General features: G+C 38.8%; 1 protein-coding gene across 1 annotated transcript; it reads right to left on the minus strand.

Annotated features, from left to right (window-relative positions):
* Nucleotides 1-1,444: 1,444 nt before the first annotated feature.
* On the minus strand, nt 1,445-15,502 carry LOC133659138 (stromelysin-1-like). Its single transcript, XM_062061873.1, is given in 10 exon segments — nt 1,445-2,080; nt 4,944-5,047; nt 5,133-5,289; nt 5,360-5,493; nt 5,561-5,671; nt 5,752-5,920; nt 5,993-6,124; nt 12,798-12,943; nt 15,049-15,278; nt 15,392-15,502. Coding segments are annotated over 10 exon segments (1,395 nt in total). The 3' UTR covers nt 1,445-1,979.
* Between the last annotated feature and the right edge of the window lie 5,622 nt (nt 15,503-21,124).

The following is a 21,124-nucleotide window of genomic DNA, read 5'->3' on the forward strand; positions in this document are numbered from 1 at the left end:
ACTGGACTGTTCAGCCTGTCTTACAATATCAAGATTGGATCTGTCCTATCTAAGTGTGTGAGCATGAACCGATGACGCTTGCTCGGATGAGAGATGAAACTTCTTCTAAGACGACCCAACAGTCCAGTTACCATGAAGTCTGTGCTTTGTGAAAACAATGACCTGATGAATGTAAATACTCACAGGCATGTTTTAGGATGAATGTTCTAGTCCCACATTATTTGTGCCTCTTTTATGTAATATAACCCAAATCCGAACACATTTCAGTACAAACATAGTAAAAATAAAGTATTGCGTTTAAGTCCTAAACCGTAATCATGCTTCGCAGTGCGACGCTGTACAGTAGAGTCTCCTCTGATGGTTATTTTGCAGAATTCTTCTGTTTACAATCTTTCGTCTTGTTTGCAGTGTCCTCTTAACCTTTACGATAACCTTTTGATAAAGACTGGGATCATAGTCCAGTGGCTTTGGCTAACACAAACATACAGCTAGTTCAGCATTACATGGCGCCAGGCTAAATTGGGGCCATTAGCAGAATTTTATTTGGAGTCTGTTTTGTAGTAAAATTATTTAATGGGAAATAAATAATTCAAATATTATTTAAAAAAAAAATACATTTACAGTGTTAAAACATACAGTTATACAACTAAACAGAAATTTAAATCCAGTATCATTGTAAGGCGGCTAATGTGTGTCTGTACTTGTTTTTTCACTGAATTTATGTAACTAAATTTTTTGCATTTGAATTTTTGACATTTTTATTGAATACAAATCTGTCAACAACATTTTTGTTAAAAATTCAGTGGTTTAAAATTCAATGCAGAAATATTCTTAGCTTGTCACATGGCTGAAAACGTGACACCTCATTGGCTGGTTCTGAGACAGGATCGATTGCTCAAGTCCTAATTTGCCGGAAGTGGGTCTTAAGTTTTAAGGCAACAAATATTCCTGCACTGAATTTTTACCAACTGAATTTTGACAACCTTAATTTTTAAACACGCACATTTTGCTCACTAATTGTTATTTAATGAAATTGTCACCATAATTTGAGGTAAAAAAATACAGCTCATAAATTTCAAACGCAAAAAATTCTACGACATAAATTCAGTGTCAAAAAAGATTTTTGTAATAAAGAAAAAAATCAACCTCTATTCACTGTTTTTCTAGACAATCCCTAATGTTCTGTGCCACTGGAGCTAGTGGGAAATAGTGGGAAAATGTGCCATTGTATTATCGATGACAGAGCAGGAGGCATATCTAGGAATATGTTTGCGGGAACATTTCAAATGAAGCACCTTGTCATTCATAAATTAACATTTTACTTCCACACACAAATTGGGGACCAATCCTATACATCTCATTTATGTGAATCATAACTTATAAACAACAGTTTAGTCATGAAAACTTTATTTTCTTTATTATTTGTGTTACAGACTGAGCACAGGAATTGAACAAACACGTGTTAGAAATGGCTGTGAAATGGAAAAGGGGTAGGTTTTATATAAGCTATATTGCTTCCTAGTCCTTTTCCGACTTGTTGTAATGAGAAACTTGGAAATATGTGATGAACCTAATTGTAACTGCATGCATGTTTGAAATAAACACATCGCGTGATCTGCGTGATCGGCCTTGCATGGCGCAGTGCCATCAGGACTTCACATCCAAAGCGCAGCAAAATGCAAAATACCACCCGACATACCAAAAAACTTGCTGGAGGTTGTAATTTAGACAACTTTGTGGCCTTGCTTGTCTGGTAAATCCGCTTTGTCATGCTGGCAAAGGCCTAAGTGACCAAATAGTACGTACAGTACCATAACACCACGAGTGACACATTGTCCAAAAAGCATGTTTCTCCTCATGTTCTATTTACATATGACAATTTTTTTTCATAAAGGCAGACACATTACTAGGTTTAAATAGTGGCGCTTTAATTGTGTAAAAACATTGCTAGCAGGTGAAGAAGCCTTGGGTGCTTAGTTTCAACACCCGAGCCAGGAATTTGCTTTGTCGACTCCAGCAACATGTTTGTGGGTGAAGTCGTACTTGATGACGTGTGGTCCAACAAAGAAATAAATGAAACCTAAGATCGACAACAACAAAAAACAAAAGTAATTGTCAATATTGATAACTATGGGGACAAATGCCAAAACTCTAAATTATTTCCAGTATGTTATAGAACAGTCATTCAATTACAGTGTGATAAGACATTTTACCAGGGATATTCAATTAAGTTGTTTTGGGGGCCATATTCCCAGAAAGCTATTATTATTAGTTGTATTTTGTATATCCCGGAGACCCAGCGTCCTCTATAGAAGACATTTGATTGTGGTCTGTTTATTTTGTCTTATTTTTGTTTTCAAGGACCTTCTGCAAAAAAGCTGACAAAAGATTATCTCTGACAGCACTAAAGTGTTTTTAAGACTCTGCTGCCATAATGTGAGTTTCGCAATTGCAACTTTTATTTAACTGAATGCGTGGGCCACCAGTTGAATAGTCTAAATAATTGAAAAAAAGAGGACCTAAAATAGAACCTTGAGGAACACCACCAGTATGACTAAAAATGTTAAACAAATGACTACTAACTACATCTGAAGAAAACAAGCCTTAGTTACATAAATCAAATTACAAACAAAAAACTGCCAAAATGGAGAGGACTTAAAGGGGTGCCTTAAATCACACGTACAGTACAGGCCAAACGTTTGGACACACCTTCTCATTTCAATGCGTTTTCTTTATTTTCATGACATTGTAGATTGTCACTGAAGGCATCAAAACTATGGCACCCGTGAAGTGAAAACCATTTCAGGTGACTACTTCTTGAAGCTCATCAAGAGAATGCCAAGAGTGTGCAAAACAGTAATCAGAGCAAAGGGTGGCTATTTTGAAAAAAAAACAAAAACAATATAAAATGTGTTTTCAGTTATTTCACCTTTTTTCTGTTAAGTGCATAACTCCACATGTCTTCATTCATAGTTTTGATGCCTTCAGTGACAATCTACAATGGAAATAGTCATGAAAATAATGAAAACGATTGAATGATGTGTGTCCACACTTTTGGCCTGTACTGTATATATATATATGTATATGTATAAAATCCCCTGACGAGCAGGGAAACCTGCAAAACAGGCTTGTAAGGATGAAATAGCCTCTGTGTTTTTCCTGACCTAACGTATATTCCGCTCTACCCCGGTATTGAGCACTGTATAACGGATAAACCACAGAAACCTCAATTATATATGTGTATATATATGTATACACATATATATGTATATATACATACATATACACACACATATCTATATATATATATATATATATATATATATATATATATATATATATATATATATATATATATATATATATATATATATGTCTTAATTAGATTATCCAAAAAATAGTGCTCGATACCGTGGTAGAGCGTAATATGTATGTGTGGGAAAAAAATCACAAGACTATTTAATCTCTACAGGCCTGTTTCATGAGGGGTTTTCCTCAATCCTCAAGAGATTTTCTCCTGAGGATTGAGGAAAACCCCTCATGAAACAGGCCTGTAGAGATGTAATAGTCTTGTGATTTTTTTCCCACACATATATATATATATATATATATATATATATATATATATATATATATATATATATATATATATATATATATATATATATATACAGTATATATGTATATATATAGAATATTTACTTACTTAATGGTGCTTCAAATAAATGTGTGTGTAATAGAGGGTCGGATTATTAAAGTATTTGTGATTCTGATTCTGATAAGTCTTTCTAGCAACCTTTGCAGAACATTTGGTGGTCTGTGCATGCAAATGTGTTGCATCTGACAAAAACACTTGTTTGTTTGGTCAGAATCAACACCTTTTTGCAGCTTGCTGGAAGCTGCAGGCTGCATCAACATTTGCACATGTCAGCAATATGACATGTGGGACGGTATAGCTCGGTTGGTAGAGCGGCTGTGCCAGCAACTTGAGGGTTGCAGGTTCGATCCCCGCTTCCGCCATCCTAGTCACTGCCGTTGTGTCCTTGGGCAAGACACTTTACCCACCTGCTCCCAGTGCCACCCACACTGGTTTAAAATGTAACTTAGATATTGGGTTTCACAATGTAAAGCGCTTTGAGTCACTTGAGAAAAAGCGCTATATAAATGTAATTCACTTCACTTCACTTCAATATATTCTTCTGCATGTTCATCACTTTTTATACACTCTTAACTCCCTCGGGACTTTTTTGTCGTGGCTGCACTTCAATGGGCTAAAATTATTTCCCAGTTAATGTATGAAAGAACTTAAAATAAAAAATCTTTAAATTGAACATGGAAAATAACCCTTTTAGGAAAAAAAATACATTCAAAGTATCCCAACTAGAATTATGGCCAAATGTAGAGCAGAAATGTACACGAAAGGACAAAAAAGTCCCTAGTTTACTCTGAGGATTAAACTTATTGTGCTCGACGAGGATGTCCTCCACATGTTGGTTCCTAGAGCCAACACAGAACTTGGTAAAAAAGCCTTCAGTTATGCTGCTCCCTGGTCATGGAATGACATCCAGAAAGATCTGAGGCTACCAGAACTGATCACTTTGGGGGAGTTTAAGTCCATTTTAAAAGATCGAGAAACCAGTTCTCTTGGGCAATGTACTTGCTTTAAAATTGAATTACGACTTAATCGTTTTAAATAATTTTTTACCTGTTTTGGTATGACTGCTGTTGTATTGTCTTGTTGTAATTATTATTGTAACTTTGCCCTCTTTGTCAGGTCGCTCTTGAAAAGGAGATTTTAATCTCAATGAGTTTTTACCTGGTTAAATAAAGGACATTGATTGATTGATTGACTAATGCAAAGCCACAAGCAACTGAGACAAATCAAGACCGACAAATGAACGACAAAATTTGCCGACTAATTGCTCTACACTTGCAACGCTTACCGTCTTTATAAACGGCAGCATTTATTGTGGTGTTGAGTCCAGGAAAGTCATGAATAATATATTTTGGGTAACCAAAGTCCATCACTTTTCTGTTTTCATTGTAGCTGAAAAAAAAAAAGAATGAATGAGACTCAGTTGATTTTGATTTGAAACATCTCAACAAGAGCAAAAATAGTGTGCTTACTTTACCTCCAGTAAATATCATGCATGTAGAAGAGGGTGCGTCCCGTTTTGACAACGTGCACAGCAGCATCCACATCCTGCACCCAGACAGGAAACCCAAAATGGTTGAGAGCTCTGGGCTTTCCCTTCAAGACTGAGCTTTTCACCGTCCAGAACATAGACTCTGTCCGGACAGAATCCATATCAGAAAATAATCATCTTTCAATCAGTGCCAGGTAGTCAAAGATGGTCACCATGAATAAGGTAAGCAGTGGATCTGCGAGGAACCCAGAAGGCGGCATCAATTCTGCTTTCTATCTTAGGCATGAAGTTGGTGATGGGACCTTCTTTGATACCAAATGCTTTATTGTGTTTAATCCATAGATACCTTCATGAGACGTGTTGGTCAGTTTCTGCCATGTTGGATGACAAAACATGTTCAATCAACAACGCACCTGTCTGTGAAAAAGATGGTGGAATCCCCGAGTGTGGAGACGGCGTCAAATGTCACATCAGGAGCACATCTGTTTCGTGTGAGTTCGGGGAATGGCAAATTGGAGGAGTAACTTGCATTGAGGTTTGGCTCTAACACACAATTGGTTCACGTCACACTCCAAAAATGTGACTTTTTCAAATATTAAGTAGCTGGCTGAGTTAGTACAATAAAGTGCGTAGATTGTTGTCTCTAGAGAGTAAGTTGGCTTCTGCTGGAAAGGCCTTGTAAATGGGGTGCATTAGTGACGTGGGGTTCCTCGAGTGCTTCAGGCCCAAAGCGTGGCCAAATTGATGCGCAGCCACCTCAAAAAGATTCAAACCTGCAGATGGGGAGAGACCATCGCATGTTTCAAAATAAATAGCTTTGAAGCAACTAAGAGGATTGTGCTTACCGCCTGCGTCTCCTGCTGTCCAACTCTCGTCGTCATCAAAGTGCACGACGCCCCCGACGCCCTGACCCAGACCGAAAGCGTGAGCCAACTCACCACCGGATCCGTCGAATGGATAGAGATCGCCGTGTTTTTTGTTATATAGTCAAGAACGAAGAAATAAGAGATGATTGAATTTCTGAAGTCCTTTCCTGCAATCGGGTGTGTTAAGTCATTTAGTGCCCGAAGGCAATACCACCTATTTTTATTTATTTATTTATTTGAATTGGGACAATCCATCCATCCATTTTCTACCGCTTCTCCCTTTTGGGGTCGCGGGGTGTGCAGGAACCTATCTCAGCTGCATTCGGGCGTAAAGCGGGGTACACCCTGGACAAGTCGCCACCTCATCGCAGGGCCAACATAGACGGACAACATTTACACTCACATTCACACACTAGGGCCAATTTAGTGTTGCCAATCAACCTATCCCCAGGTGCATGTCTTTGGAGGTGGGAGGAAGCCGGAGTACCCGGAGGGAACCCACGCAGTCACGGGGACAACATGCAAACTCCACACAGAAAGATCCCAAGCCCGGGATTGAACTCAGGACTACTCAGGACCTTCGTATTAGGACAATGCATCAATGCATATTCATCAACAAAGAGCAACAATGTAAATATGCCGGAGTTAGCACAATAGCTCATTTTCATCCGTTGTCCTAAGGCAGGTTAATACAGTAAACATTCAACAGGTCATGGTACAAAAGAATACATAAATCACAAGACATTACACATTACAAGCATACCATAAGCACAGACCACGGACAAAAAAATAAAACAAAAACAACAAGTGAATAATCTAATTGTGCATGCATGTCTGATTAGTTTTCAACCACCGTTTCAGTGCAGTTTTAAATGTTAAATTGGTGCCACAGTTTCTGACATGGGCTGGCATTCTGTTCCACAACTGTATGCCTCTGATAGACCCCACCATTTGGCCAAATTTAGGTCTGCGCCTTTGTACGTTGCAGTCCCCTCTGGTCTCTGCTATTTTTTTATTAATAAAATCTATCAAGGGAGGGGGAGAAAGTTTATTTAGAACTCTAAAGATGAGGCAAGCACCCATGAATATCTGATAATTATCTCAATCCAAAATATTATACTTACTTAAAATGTCACAATAATGATACTTTAGAGCAGTGATCCTCAACAGGCGGACCGCGGTCCATGTCCGGACCCAGCGACGTGTACGTCCGGACCCAGCACGAATTATAGTTAAAAAAAAAAAAAATAATAATAATAATTTTTTTTTTTATAATTATAATTATTATATAAAAATATAATAATTGTATTCATCTTTGAGTCATCGCTAGCGCAAGTCAACGTTCTTTGTTGTTTTTAGTCAAATATCTCCACGTTTCGTTTACACTTCTCCGTGTCTCACTCACTCCGTCTTTCTCTCTCTCTCTCTCTCAGAGAGAGAAAGAGAGAGAGACGGAGTGAGAGCGAGAGAACGCCACTCTGATTGGCTGCGGAATCAGCCAATCAGAGTATGGGTGTCATCTCTATCACAATGACGCGCTGATAGGCTGTTACCACCTGGGTCATACAGCGCTCATGCCACATGCATGGAACCTTTCGCTGCAGGCACACAGTTGTCTAGTTATATTTGCACATGAATGAGATCTGTTGAGGTCATTTGTTTACCAGGGATAGGAGGGTTGTGTTTAAAAGTAGTAATTTTTTGTTAAAACTGAAAGTTTTATTTAAGTTCTTATTTATTTTTGTTTCAAAGAAAATCTTTCATGTATTTTATTGGATATCTATTTTATTGTTGTTAATTTTAAGAAAATGTTAAACTACTACCTACCTCCTGCTACTATATAAGCTTGATCGATAATAAACGGACCCAGCCTGTTTCAAAATAACATTTGTGGACCTTCAAGATTTGTACTTGAGGACCCCTGCTTCAGAGGCTTTTTGTCTAGAATTGTTAGTGTTCTCTCGATGAGAGACTTTAGTGGCTTCAGGATATTATCTGAGGTATGAGGTATTAGGGCCCTCCACATAAAACAAAATCAACATCTGTCGTTAAACACTACCATGCAAGCCTCAAATTAAGTATTATGCTTTTACTGTAAATGATAGGAACATGCATCAACATTAAATCAAGTGTAAGCCGTTTTTCAGAGACCATTTTTGTTAGCCCAATTAGACTGGATTATTGTGAATCCAGAAGTGTGTGAATGGTGGAAAAAAAGGGAGCTAATGATGGTTGACTTTTAGGTGGTAGCGGGGGGTGTATATTGTAGCGTCCCGGAAGAGTTAGTGCTGCAAGGGATTCTGGGTATTTGTTCTATTGTGTTTGTTACGGTGCGGATGTTCTCCCGAAATGTGTTTGTCATTCTTGTTTGGTGTGGGTTCAGTGTGGCGCATATATATATAACAGTGTTAAAGTTGTTTATACGGTCACCCTCAGTGTGACCTGTATGGCATTCACTTGTGTGTGTGAAAAGCCGTAGATATTATGTGATTGGGCAGGCATGCAAAGGCAGTGCCTTTAAGGTTTATTGGCGCTCTGTACTTCTCCCTACGTCCGTGTACCACTCCGTACAGCGGCGTTTTAAAAAGTCAGAAATTTTACTTTTTGAAACCGATAACGATAATTTCCGATATTACATTTTAAAGCATTTATCGGCCGATAATATCGGCAGTCCGGACACCTCTACTTAAAACTGAATGCCACTGTATGTAGTATGCCCATGGTTGGAATTTAATTTAATATTATATTCATTTTACTGCATTATATGTTATACTATTGTAAATATTGTAAATTCTGAGAGTTGTGTGAGCTGAGAGGTATCTGAGCAAAATTGTCTTTAATGATTGTCTGTAATTGTTTGTTGTGTAACTTGTCCTGTGTTGTACTGTATTGTGTTAATTTTGAATGTCTTTGGTCCCCCTTGAAAACAAGATGCTGCATCTTAAGGGGTTTTCCATTAATAATAATAAATAAATTCATCACTCCGATTTATTTTTTTAATCTACTTTTTTTATCCTTTTTAATATTCCAACTGTTTTAATTTAATTGGTTTAATTAATCTGTTTTGTACAGCGCTGTGATTTATGTCTGTGAAACACGCTTTATCAATAAAATGTACTTACTTCCTTAGTTGTTTGCGCCACCTAACTGTACAAGAGCCACAAAGACAAAAAAGAAAAAGGAAACACACGAAATGAAACAAAGTCAAAGAAAACCTACATTTGACTTCTACACTTTACAGCAGGGGTCGTTCATATAGTGTCCTATTTTGTATCCTGATTTTATTTACAGGGGAAACTCAAAAAGTTCATTCATATCAGCAATTCAACATCAAATGTGAAACTAATATGTGACATGAAGCGTGTAATATGTCAAGGTTTTTTGTTGTTGTTATAATTGTGATGATCATGGTTTACAGTTTTTGAAAACCCAAACTTTTCTGAAACTTTCTCTTCAAGGTTTTCATAGGCTGTAAGCCATAATCATCAAAATGTTACGTATCAAAATAAGTATTGAATTATCTTGAGTTGCGTGTTATGAGCCTGTCACATATATTTATTTCACCTTGTAAATCTAATTGATTGTATATCGAACAAATCTTTGCACAATATTCAAATGTTTTTGTCACGGCCCGGGCGCACTCCAGTGCGCATTCATCTGTGCGCTGACAGTCCGGCTGCATTCAATCACCAATCAGTCAGCACTCAACACACCTGCCGATGATGAGCTCCCTGGGCTTCTTAAGCCAGTTCAAACCTGCGTTCCGGGCCAAAACTTAGCGACCTGTTCCAGTACAGTAAGCTGAATATCTCTAGCTCAATGCACACACTCTCTCTCTCTCTCTGTGTGTGTTCATTTGTCTCGTGTCCCTTGTCGTCTTCCAGCAGCATTCCTCCGTCCCCGCGTCACGAGCTGTGTGTCTCGTTTCTCCCTATTCCCTCTGGTTCCATGGCTGCCTCTTGGATCTCGACCTTCCGCCTGGACACGGACTCTGGGCCTCCGAGCTTGCCTTGCCCTCTTGGACTTCCGCACCTCGCTGAACACTTCCGGTAACACTCATCAGATAATCGCTACACATAGTCGCACACCGTACACATTTTGGATTAGCTTCACACTCCATACTTTTGTAAATATAATAAATAGAGCTAAAACTACGTCCCCGCAGTCTCCCCGTACCGTAACAGTTTTGAAGTTAACCTGTATATTTCTATACATGTTGTATTCATTATGTAATGCTAGAAAGCATTCACACATATAGTTTTCGTATAGTATGCTAATCAAGTTAACCTTTTTAGCTAATTTTGCAGACATGCACCACAGAGCCATATAAATTAGTACTTGACACGTGCCATTGTTAGCATGCTATGAGGTGGCCGGCATGCTACCTGTCAGCGTTTCAATTTGGCTTGGCATTTCAGCATTCACACGCAATTTCTCCCGAAACTACATGTTCCAGTTTCTAATTAATAGATTATAATTTTGTTAATTTATGTATTTGGCCCTGTGATGAGGTGGCGACTCGTCCAGGGTGTACCCCGCCTTCCGCCCGAATGCAGCTGAGATAGGCTCCAGCACCCCCTGCGACCCCAAAAGGGACAAGTGGTAGAAAATGGATGGATGTATTTATTTGACAGGGACAGTACAATGAATCATTGCTACCCATAGGTAACTGATGTCAAAGTACATAAGACTTCTAGCCATAGGCTAATTTGCAACCCTCGTCCCTGGTTAGGCTTTTAAAGAAAAGTTGAGAAAAGGGTAAAACACATACAAAAAGATTAAGACAAGTACAAAAATAAAAACACATTGAAAATAATTGGCCCCATTTGTCCATATTACTTCCAGTTCTAGTGCTCACACTTCTGATGTTTCTTAAAATTGAGCCACTTTTTCAGTTTTGTGGAGAAAAGTTTAATGTCCGACTGTGACTTTACCTCCAGTGGCAAAGAGTTCCACAGATGTGAGGCCTTCACTGACAACGCAGACTTAAAAATAGCTTTTAAAAAAGGCAAATTAATGAAACTATCAAAACTAATGTTATATTTTTGGTTAAAATGGCAGTGATGTGAGGGATGTCTTGTTTTTTCTGTCTTGTGAATTGCATGTTTTAGTTTGAAAAGTAACTCCTCTCGTTTCAGGTCACTTGCCCTTTCTTTTGTGTCATCAGTCTGATGTCATCCCTGATCCCTGATTGTTTCCACCTGTTCCCCATTACCCTCATGTGTCTTATAAGCCCACACCTCCCTTTGTTCTGTGCCAGATTGTCTCGTTTATTCGTGCCTCTCTAGCTTCCTGTCCATGCCTTGCCTCGTTTCGTGTTTGAAAATCTTGATCCTGAATTCCTTCCTTGATATTTTGAGTTTTCTTTTTCTCCTCCTCAGCAGAGTGATTTTGTGTTATTTAGTTTTACAGCCGAAGTGGTGAGTTTTCAGTTTTTCTTACAGTTCTTCCTTTTCCTAAATTTTTTGAGTGACAAATTTTGTTAACCTTTTTTAGATTAGAGACAGTGTAGAAGTTTCATAGCCATTGTTTCTCCCTCCTGTTGGAGCGTTTTTTGTTTATAATAAATTTCATAGAATATACGGCGCCTAGTATAGTTCGTTATTGTTTTTGTGTTTTCCTCCTTTCGGAGTGATTTTCGGTTGTTCCTTTTTGTGGAACCTTTTTGGCCTTCTAGTCGAGTGAGGGAAGAGTGGATCGTGAGATCGACAGGCGGATTCGGTGCGGCGTCTTCAATAATGCAGACGCTGTATCGATCCGTTGTGGTGAAGGAGTTGAGCCGGAAGGCAAAGCTCTCAATTTACCGGTCGATCTACGTTCCCATCCTCACCTATAGTCATGAGCTTTGGGTTATGACCGAAAGGACAAGATCACGGGTACAAGTGGCCGAAATGAGCTTCCTCCGCCGGGTGGCGGGGCTCTCCCATAGAGATAGGGTGAGAAGCTGTCATCCGGGGGGAGCTCAAAGTAAAGTCGCTGCTCCTCCACATCGAGAGGAGCCAGATGAGGTGGTTCGGGCATATGGTCAGGATGCCACCCGAACGCCTCCCTAGGGAGGTGTTTAGGGCACGTCCGACCGGTAGGAGGCCACGGGGAAGACCCAGGACACGTTGGGAAGACTATGTCTCCTGGCTGGCCTGGGAACGCCTCGGGATCCCCTGGGAAGAGCTGGACGAAGTGGCTGGGGAAAGGAAAGTCTGGGCTTCCCTGCTTAGGCTGCTGCCCCCGCGACCCACACTTGGTTAAGCGGAAGAAGATGGATAGCTGGATAGTCTAGTTATAGTCTATATTGAATTGCCCTGACTCTGGAGGTGAAAGGAAGCTTTCAAAATAAAAGCCTGCCGAATTAATCCCTACTCTGCATCTGAGTCCTATCTTTTGACCAAGACAGACAGATGATGCTTCATTGGTTTTTGGTCAAATGTCTTTAGTGTTTGTTTATATAATGACAACAGAGGCTTCACTACACATTTCGTGGCCTGTCCCCAGACCATGGCACAATTTCCAAAAGAGTGATCCCACTGCCAAAGCATAGAGATACCCCTGTATGGAATGTCAACAATGAAAAGAGAAGCCAAATTAATCCATATAATCAATATCTTAAAATATTTCCCACAAATACCGTGTTAATTAGTGTAAATATGATATATTTGGATCAAAATATTATCTTTGACTGTTACTAGTGAACAATTGGATTACAAATGACTCAGGGAATAAAGAAGGAGGAATAGGCAGGAAGCCCCAAGTGAATGCAGCGTTGTAACAAGAGATGCAAACCCACCATGGCTGACAAACTCCACCGTGATGTCAGCCTTGCGGGTGTGCGAGCGGACAAACGTCAGACCGCTGACTTTGGCCCAAACGCTGAAGGCCGACTCAAGCAAGGAGTGGACGGAGCTGCGAGGCATGTCTCTGGTGTGTCTGCCAATGCTGGAAGTGTAGTGCAGCACATTAGCTTTACTTGAAGTTTTACTTTACATTATTGTCCACAGAGCTGGCAACACAAGGGACCTGACAGTTTCCAAATTGTGAACCGCCATTACCCAATAAGGGCAGCAATCATGCAGCCCCAGACCGTGGTGTTGCCACCACCATGCTTGACTGTTGTTAAGACACAATTATCTTAGTACTCGCTCGTGTTACAAGCTATTTAGACAATAATCAGTCCCTCCAGGATTTTGCAGATTCAACCAATCCCCGCAAAGTATGCGCGGCCTCACAACTTTGTCCAAAGCCCGCAACTCTCCCACACATTTTGGCGATACAAAAAGCGCCATTTTCACCAATGAAACTGTTTTAACCCCTATGCATCAAAGTCAAGGCCCGTGGGCCAGATCCGGCCCGCGAATGAATTATCTTTGGCCCCCGGGATGATATTTGATTAGTTTTAGAACCAGGCACAGCCGCCTGCTGCTGTTTTGCACACACCAATTTGCATCAGTGTTGGCGCTAGGATTTTTGATGAGGTCATAAAAATGGGGTCCCACAGTAAAATTTTTGGCGTCCCACTTTTTTGTAACCGTTTTGAAAAATGATAAATGTATGCATTATCCTGTTATATGTCACATTCTATATTGCTTTTTGGAAAAAGGTTGTCATAAATGTTACTTCATTTAAAAAAAAATACTACAAAAGGAAACACATTTTTATGAATATGTAAATTTATTCAGTTATAAACATTAATTCACTTTCTTCTTTTGTTCATGGATCTAAACTTTACCGCCGTAGATATTTTTTTCTATATTTTTATTGTAGTTTTTCAGAATGTGTTTGTTCGATTTTTGGCCGAAGTAAGGCAAAGAATACAATCTGAAATTGTTTTTTTTTGTTTGTTTTAATGCCATGATTTTAATAGTCCGGCCCCTGTGTGTGTAGATTTTCCTCCATGCGGCCCCTGAGCTAAAATCAGTTTGACACCCCTGGTCAAACCTTAACGCGCACATCAACTGTCTAAGCAAAACGTATGTTTGTTTATTGTGCCGACGAAGCATTTTTTATTGGTCAAACGACATCATTGTTGTTACCTTAGACATGCTTTTGGTCCTCTGGGTAATGTAATATATAAACCTTGACTTTGTATTTTACATGTATTTGTGTATTTATTTAACCTTTACTTGCCCAGGGTAAAGCAATTAAGAACAGATTTTCATTTGCAATGCTGACCTAACAATAAGGCAGCATTTACATGTTAGAGATGTTGAAGTGTGATGATCATCTCTCATCCTTTACATTTACCAACAAAAATGACCGCTATAGATCGCTCACAACAGTTCGGGAATGCCCTCAACGTTTGGGGTAAATGTGTTGGTACATAAATAAATGTTTAGGATGGACAAATACTTCAAGTGTAAAACACATTTGGAGAATGTTTGCAGACAACGGACAACAAGGAAACCTTTTGGTGGTGTTTCTTTACATAATTATAATGAATTATTATCACCTTTTGTTACAATTAGAACAGTACATCCATTTTGGTAGAAAATGGATGAATGGATAGAACAGTACAGTAATTTTACAAAGACCTCTGAGTATGTGCTTTTACTGCCATCTAGTGTCTACATTTAGGTCTGTGGTGTAAAGATAGGCTCCAGCACCTCCCCGCGATCCCAAAAGGGACAAGCGGTAGAAAACGGACGGATGGATGGATGGATGGTGTAGAGCAAGTAAAACAGCAACACACTATTTGTTTTCCAGTGTTTGTTGAAATGTTGTGCTTTTTGAGATTAAGGTTACAAGGAACACTTGAAAATAAATTCTTATTAACAATCTTACTTAACACATTCATAAAATCACAAGTTGATTCAATGTTGTTGATAAAAAATCTCAACTTTCTGAAAATAAGAGAATTCAGGCATTTTAGGTCACAACAATCACGGAGAAAGCCAGCGACATCCTGGAGGGACTGACTAATTACTGTGTGTTGACTCATTTTCAGTAGGCTACGCACTGTACACAGACTACTCTAAAGTATGTCCAAGTCTCACTTCTATAGTAGTGTCCCTTGAGACTGTCATGTGATACAAATGTGAGAGTACCTGTACGTGATGACCGTCTTGTTCAATCGTGTCGTCGGGACGTGACTGCCGTACTCTTCCAGATCTGGAACGCCACAGCGAAGACTCTTCATCACCTCCAGAGTCTGACGATCGAACACACCTGTTGCATTGAGGCCGAAGAACGTCTGCATGTCTTTCAGCTTGGACCTAACGGACAGGGATTCCGGAGGCTGCTCATCTCGCCGCATGTAGTAGCGCTTGAGGTATTCCTACGTGCGCATCAACACATTACAGTCCAATTTATATGTTGCATTATAAAACATTAACTGTTTTTTAAAAAGTCTCCATGCATCCCTGTCTCATGCATCTTTACTCCACTTACTGTGGCCAAGGTCACGTCCGGAGAACCCGCTCCCCCCGGCAAGGGTGCTGTGAGACCAAGAGCGGCCAGGAGCGAGAGTAAGAGGCAGCAGGAAAGCATCATAACACGCATCGGAGCGCACATTGAGGATGCAAGATGTCCTCAATGAGGCTTTTAAAAGCTGATGTGATGCCACTTGCAACAAGGGAGGAGCTGGTAAAGCCAAGAAGCCAGGGTGAGGATGAGGATTGAATGTGACAGGTTTGTACATGATGATTATATTTGTTAAATATAATGTAATTAACCAGACCTTTTGTTCTTATGCAGGGATATAGAATGCCAGAACAGTCTGATGTAATAGGATTCTCCCAAAATAGGCCGATCCAAAACCCAGTAGGGAGCTTATCAACCTTAGAAAACTGCCATCATGACTTTAGTCCACAATTAAGGTTGGCCTCATTGTGGCCCTGTATGATAGACATTCCTCCGCATGGCAATTTGAGCTATGCCAGCATACTTTTGGAAGGCTTTTCTTTCATTCTGGTTTCACGGTCACAAAGCACAAAAGATGCAGTGAAGTTGTTTTTAAACATAAACGTTTGTTTGGTTCTCACCAGCATGGCTAATTCAACAAAAATGAAACCCAGTTTCTAATCTTAACATGATACAAATGCCCAGGCACGTTTTATCTCAGCTAGTCACTCTAATTCTTCTCATTTTTACAGAATGTTCCTATTATCTTTAAATTTAGCCCTATTTCACGATATGTTTATTTATATAGTTATATAACGCATCCGGAAAGTATTCAGAGTGCTTCAATCTTTCCACATTTTGTTATGTTACAGCTAGAGATGTCCGATAATGGCTTTTTTGCCGATATCCGATATTCCGATATTGTCCAACTCTTAATTACCGATTCCGATATCAACTGATACCGATATATACAGTCGTGCAATTAACACATTATTATGCCTAATTTTGTTGTGATGCCCCGCTGGATGCATTAAACAAGGTTTTCCAAAATAAATCAACTCAAGTTATGGAAAAAAATGCCAACATGGCACTGCCATATTTATTATTGAAGAAACAAAGTGCATTATTTTTTTTAACATGCCTCAAAACAGCAGCTTGGAATTTGGGACATGCTCTCCCCGAGAGAGCATGAGGAGGTTGAGGTGGGCGGGGTTGGGAGTTAGGGGGTAGCGGGGGGTGTATATTGTATCGTCTCGGAAGAGTTAGTTCTGCAAGGGGTTCTGGGTATTTGTTCTGTTGTGTTTATGTTGTGTTACGCTGCGGAAGTTCTCCCGAAATGTGTTTGTCATTCTTGTTTGGTGTGGGTTCACAGTGTGGCACGTATTTGTAACAGTGTTAAAGTTGTTAATACGGCCACCCTCAGTGTGACCTGTATGGCTGTTGACCAAGTACGCCTTACATTCACTTGTGTGTGTGAAAAGCCGTAGATATTATGTGACTGGGCCGGCACGCAAAGGCAGTGCCTTTAAGGTTTTTTGGCGCTCTGTACTTCTCCCTACGCCCGTGTACCACTCCGTACAGCGGCGTTTTAAAAAGTCATACATTTTACTTTTTGAAACCGATACCGATAATTTCCGATATCACATTCCAAAGGATTTATCGGCCGATAATATCGGCAGTCCGATATTATCGGACATCTCTAGTTACAGCCTTACTCCAAAATGGAATAAATTCAATGTTGTCTTCAAAAGTCTACAGACAATTCCCCATAGCGACAATGTAAAAAAATATATTTTAATTTTTATTGTGCAAATTTATTAAAAATAAAAAAACAAAAAAGTCACATGTACATAAGTATCCACAGCCTTTGCTCAATACTTTGTTTATGTACTTTTGGCAGCAATTACAGCCTCAAGTCTTTTTGAATATGATGCCACAAGCTTGGCACACCTATCTTTGGCAAGTTTTGGCCATTCCTCTTTGCAGCACCTCTCAAGATCCATCAGATTGGATGGGAAGTGTTGGTTTTCATCCAGGATGTCTCTATACCAGGGGTCACCAACGCGGTGCCCGCGGACACCAGGTCGCCCGTAAGGACCAGATGAGTCGCCCGCGGGCCTGTTCTAAAAAAATATAATAATAATAATAATAATAATAATAATAAAAAATAAATTAAAAAAAATAAAATATATATATATTTTTAAAAAAAAAAATTAAATCTACATAGAAAAAACACAAGATACACTTTCAATCAGTGCATCAACCCAAACAACCTCCCCCATCCACACTCATCCACACCCACTCACACAAAAGGGGTTATTTCTTTCTGCTACCAATATTCTGGTTCCCACAACATAGACAACACATCTGCAAGGGACACAGTCCCTGAAGCACACATGATTGTATAGGCTGCTGGTCCACTAACATTTTCATTAATTACTATTTTTTATGTAATTATTTTTATATTGTTTTACTTTCTTTTTATCCAAGAAAATGTTTTTTATTTATTTACCTTATTTTATTTTATTTTAAAAAAAAAGGGCCTTATCTTCAACAGACCAGGTTGTCAATGAAATTAGATTTGTTTAAAGGTTTTTTTTAAACCAGGCCCAGTCCAGATAATGTCCAAGTCGGACTCAGCAACACACACCTTCATTCATGTACACAGAAAAAAATTAGGGAACACAACAGATTGCATATAATTTATAAACAAAATTTCATTTTCAAAATAAGCATTTATGTACAGTCCAGATTATGTCCAGGTCACTCAAATTAGGGAACACAACAACAGATATCATATAATCTATAAACATAATTATACTTTCAAAATAAGCCTTTGAGGACTTCTCATTATTTTTTTAATGTTTTTTGGCATCATTATCATTTTCAACCATCTAACTTTCTAAAGTTAGAAAATACTGAATAAATGTTTTAAAGAAAGTAATACTAAGTGAATATCTGTTTTTGGCCTTAAAAATAAACATTTTACCGAGTACTATAATTAAATTGACTAAATCATGATTGTCAATGAACTCTCCTAAAATAACAGAAACCACATTAAGCTTCATAAACAAACCAATCCTTAAACACATTTTTTCAACTTCCACCCAAAACAAAGACACAATATGACAATACCAAAACAAATGCAGGGTGGATTCAGGCTCCTGACAACAAAATTGGCAATCATCTGACTCTGTCATATTCCATAATTTTAACATTTTCCCTGTGGGTAAGAAGTTATAAATAATTTTAATTTGAAAATAACGATTTTGCACATCGATAGTGGTTTTATAGATTAGTTTGAATATGGCATCCCATGGCAACGGGCAGTCAAAAAAGTCCTCCCATTTTCCATTTGTTGTATGAGGCAGCCTTCAAAGATTTCTTTATTAAATAAAAATTATATATTTTTCTATTTATTTTAGTTCCTTTTTGCCAAGTAGAATTTCTTATTAGAGGTTTACAAACTAATAATTTAGTAGTTCCATAATTAATCATTTGTTTCCATCTTTTCCCAATTACTCCAGTTAGTTGATAAAATGAAAAGCTTGAGCAAGCATCACCATACATAGCTCTAAATTCATCATACTTCATAATTTTACCATTCTCATTGATAATATCATTGACAAAAATGATTCCTCTTTCAAACATATTTTTCCAAAAGAAAGGCTTTCCATCTATTACAATATTAGAGTTCATCCATATTAACTGCTGCAAAATATTGTCTCTTTTTTCTGGCACATAAAATTGAAAACACCACTATGAGTGGATTGTTTCCCAGCAGACTCTCTGGGAGGGGATCACTTGTAAAAAAGGATACAATTTCTTTTGATACAGTACATGTTTTTTGTCCAACAGGACATTTGTGTACCACTCAATGTTTAAATACATCTTTGGAACAATTGATGCTTTTAAAGACAGACACATAGCTTCAAGGTTGAGAAGTTTCAGGCCCCCATATTCATACTCTTTGTACAAAACCTTTCTTTTAATCTTTTCTGGTTTGCCGTTCCAGACAACATCGAAGACCCTCCGCTCATAAATCTTAAAAAAGTTTTGTGATGGAGCTGGTAATGACAAAAACAAATAAATAAATTGAGGAATAATTAACGAGTTGGCAATAGACATTTTACCATACAAGGTTAGGGATTTCCCTTTTCATAATTGCATAATTTTGTCCAGCTTTCTTAGTCGATTATCATAATTTACTGAGCCTAGATCTTCCAGATTTTCTGGGACAACAACACTAAGTATGTTAACTGGTCCATCTGTCCACAAAACAGGCACTTTGCATTCCATTCGAAAGGACGTTCCCTTTAGATTTACGATCCTTAACATTTTACTTTTATCATAATTAAGCTTAAGGCCAGATTGCTGTGAAAATGTGTCCAAAAGATTAAGAAGGTTCCGCAAACAATGAGGAAAAATCTTATCTAAGTGAATCAGCCTTTTCTGACATGACCTTCATCAAGAACAAACACAGAACACGCCTCACTGATGCACATCTGCAAGACTCACTCAGAGTTGCAGTGTCAAGTTACACACCAGAGTACAACACACTAGTTAACAGCATGAAATGCCAGGCTTCCCACTAACTGACAAAGAAACAGATAACAGATTTGGTGTCCAGTTCAAAGTGTGACATGATTTAAAAATTTGAGAGTTTACTTTTGTATTTTACATGAGTTATTATTTGTACAAACATGGTGCAAAGTAATTCATGATTTGTTAAAAAATGTTAGTGGCTAGCTAGTTAAAATGGGATATTGTGATTTCACAAGACTGTCTTAGAAGTGATCATTTGAAAATGTTCAATTTGAAAAATGTGCACTTAGAGAAAATATAAAAATAAAGTGTTGCATATTGATATTTATCTGTTTCTATATATATTTATTGTGAGAAATCATTAAGATGATCAGTGTTTCCACAAAGATAAATATCATTAATTATTAATAATAACAGAGTTAAAGGTAAATTGAGCAAATTGGCTACTTCTGGCAATTTATTTATGTCTGTATCTAACTGGTAGCCCTTCGCATTAATCAGTACCCAAGAAGTAGCCCTTGGTTTCAAAAAGGTTGGTGACCCCTGCTCTATACATTGCTGCATTCATCTTATTCTAGTCAGGGAGGTGACTAAGAACCCGATGGTCACTTGGTCAGAGCTACAGCATTCCTCTATTGAGAGAGGAGAACCTTCCAGAAGGGCAACCATCTCTGCAGCAGTTCACCAATCAGGCCTGTATGGTATAGTGTGGGACGGTGTGGCTTGGTTGGTAGAGCCGTCGTGCCATGTAGCAACTAGATGGTTCCTGGTTCGATCCCCAGCTTTCGCCATCTTAGTTACAGCCGTTGTGTCCTTGAGCAAGACACTTCACCCTTGCTCCTGATGGGTCGTGGTTAGGGCCTTGCATGGCAGCTCCCACTATCAGTGTGTGAATGTGTGTGTGGACGTGGAAATATTGTCAACGCTATACAAGTATAACCCATTTACCATTTAGTGGCCAGACGAAAGCCATTTCTTGGTAAAAGTTTGCCAAAAGGCACATGAAAGATTCACACCATGAGAGACAAAATTCTCTGGTCTGATGAAACAAAGATTAAACCCTTTGGCGTGAATTTCAGACGCCATGTTTGAAAGAAACCAGGTATCGCTCATCACCAGGCCAATACCATCCCTACAGGGAAGCATGGTGGTGGCGGCATCATGCTGTGGGGTTGTTTCTCAGAGTCAGGAACTGGCAGACGAGTCAGGATAGAGAGAAGGATGAATTTAGCAAGT

This window comes from Entelurus aequoreus, linkage group LG10 (assembly GCF_033978785.1).
Source record: "Entelurus aequoreus isolate RoL-2023_Sb linkage group LG10, RoL_Eaeq_v1.1, whole genome shotgun sequence".
Lineage (NCBI taxonomy): Eukaryota > Metazoa > Chordata > Actinopteri > Syngnathiformes > Syngnathidae > Entelurus > Entelurus aequoreus.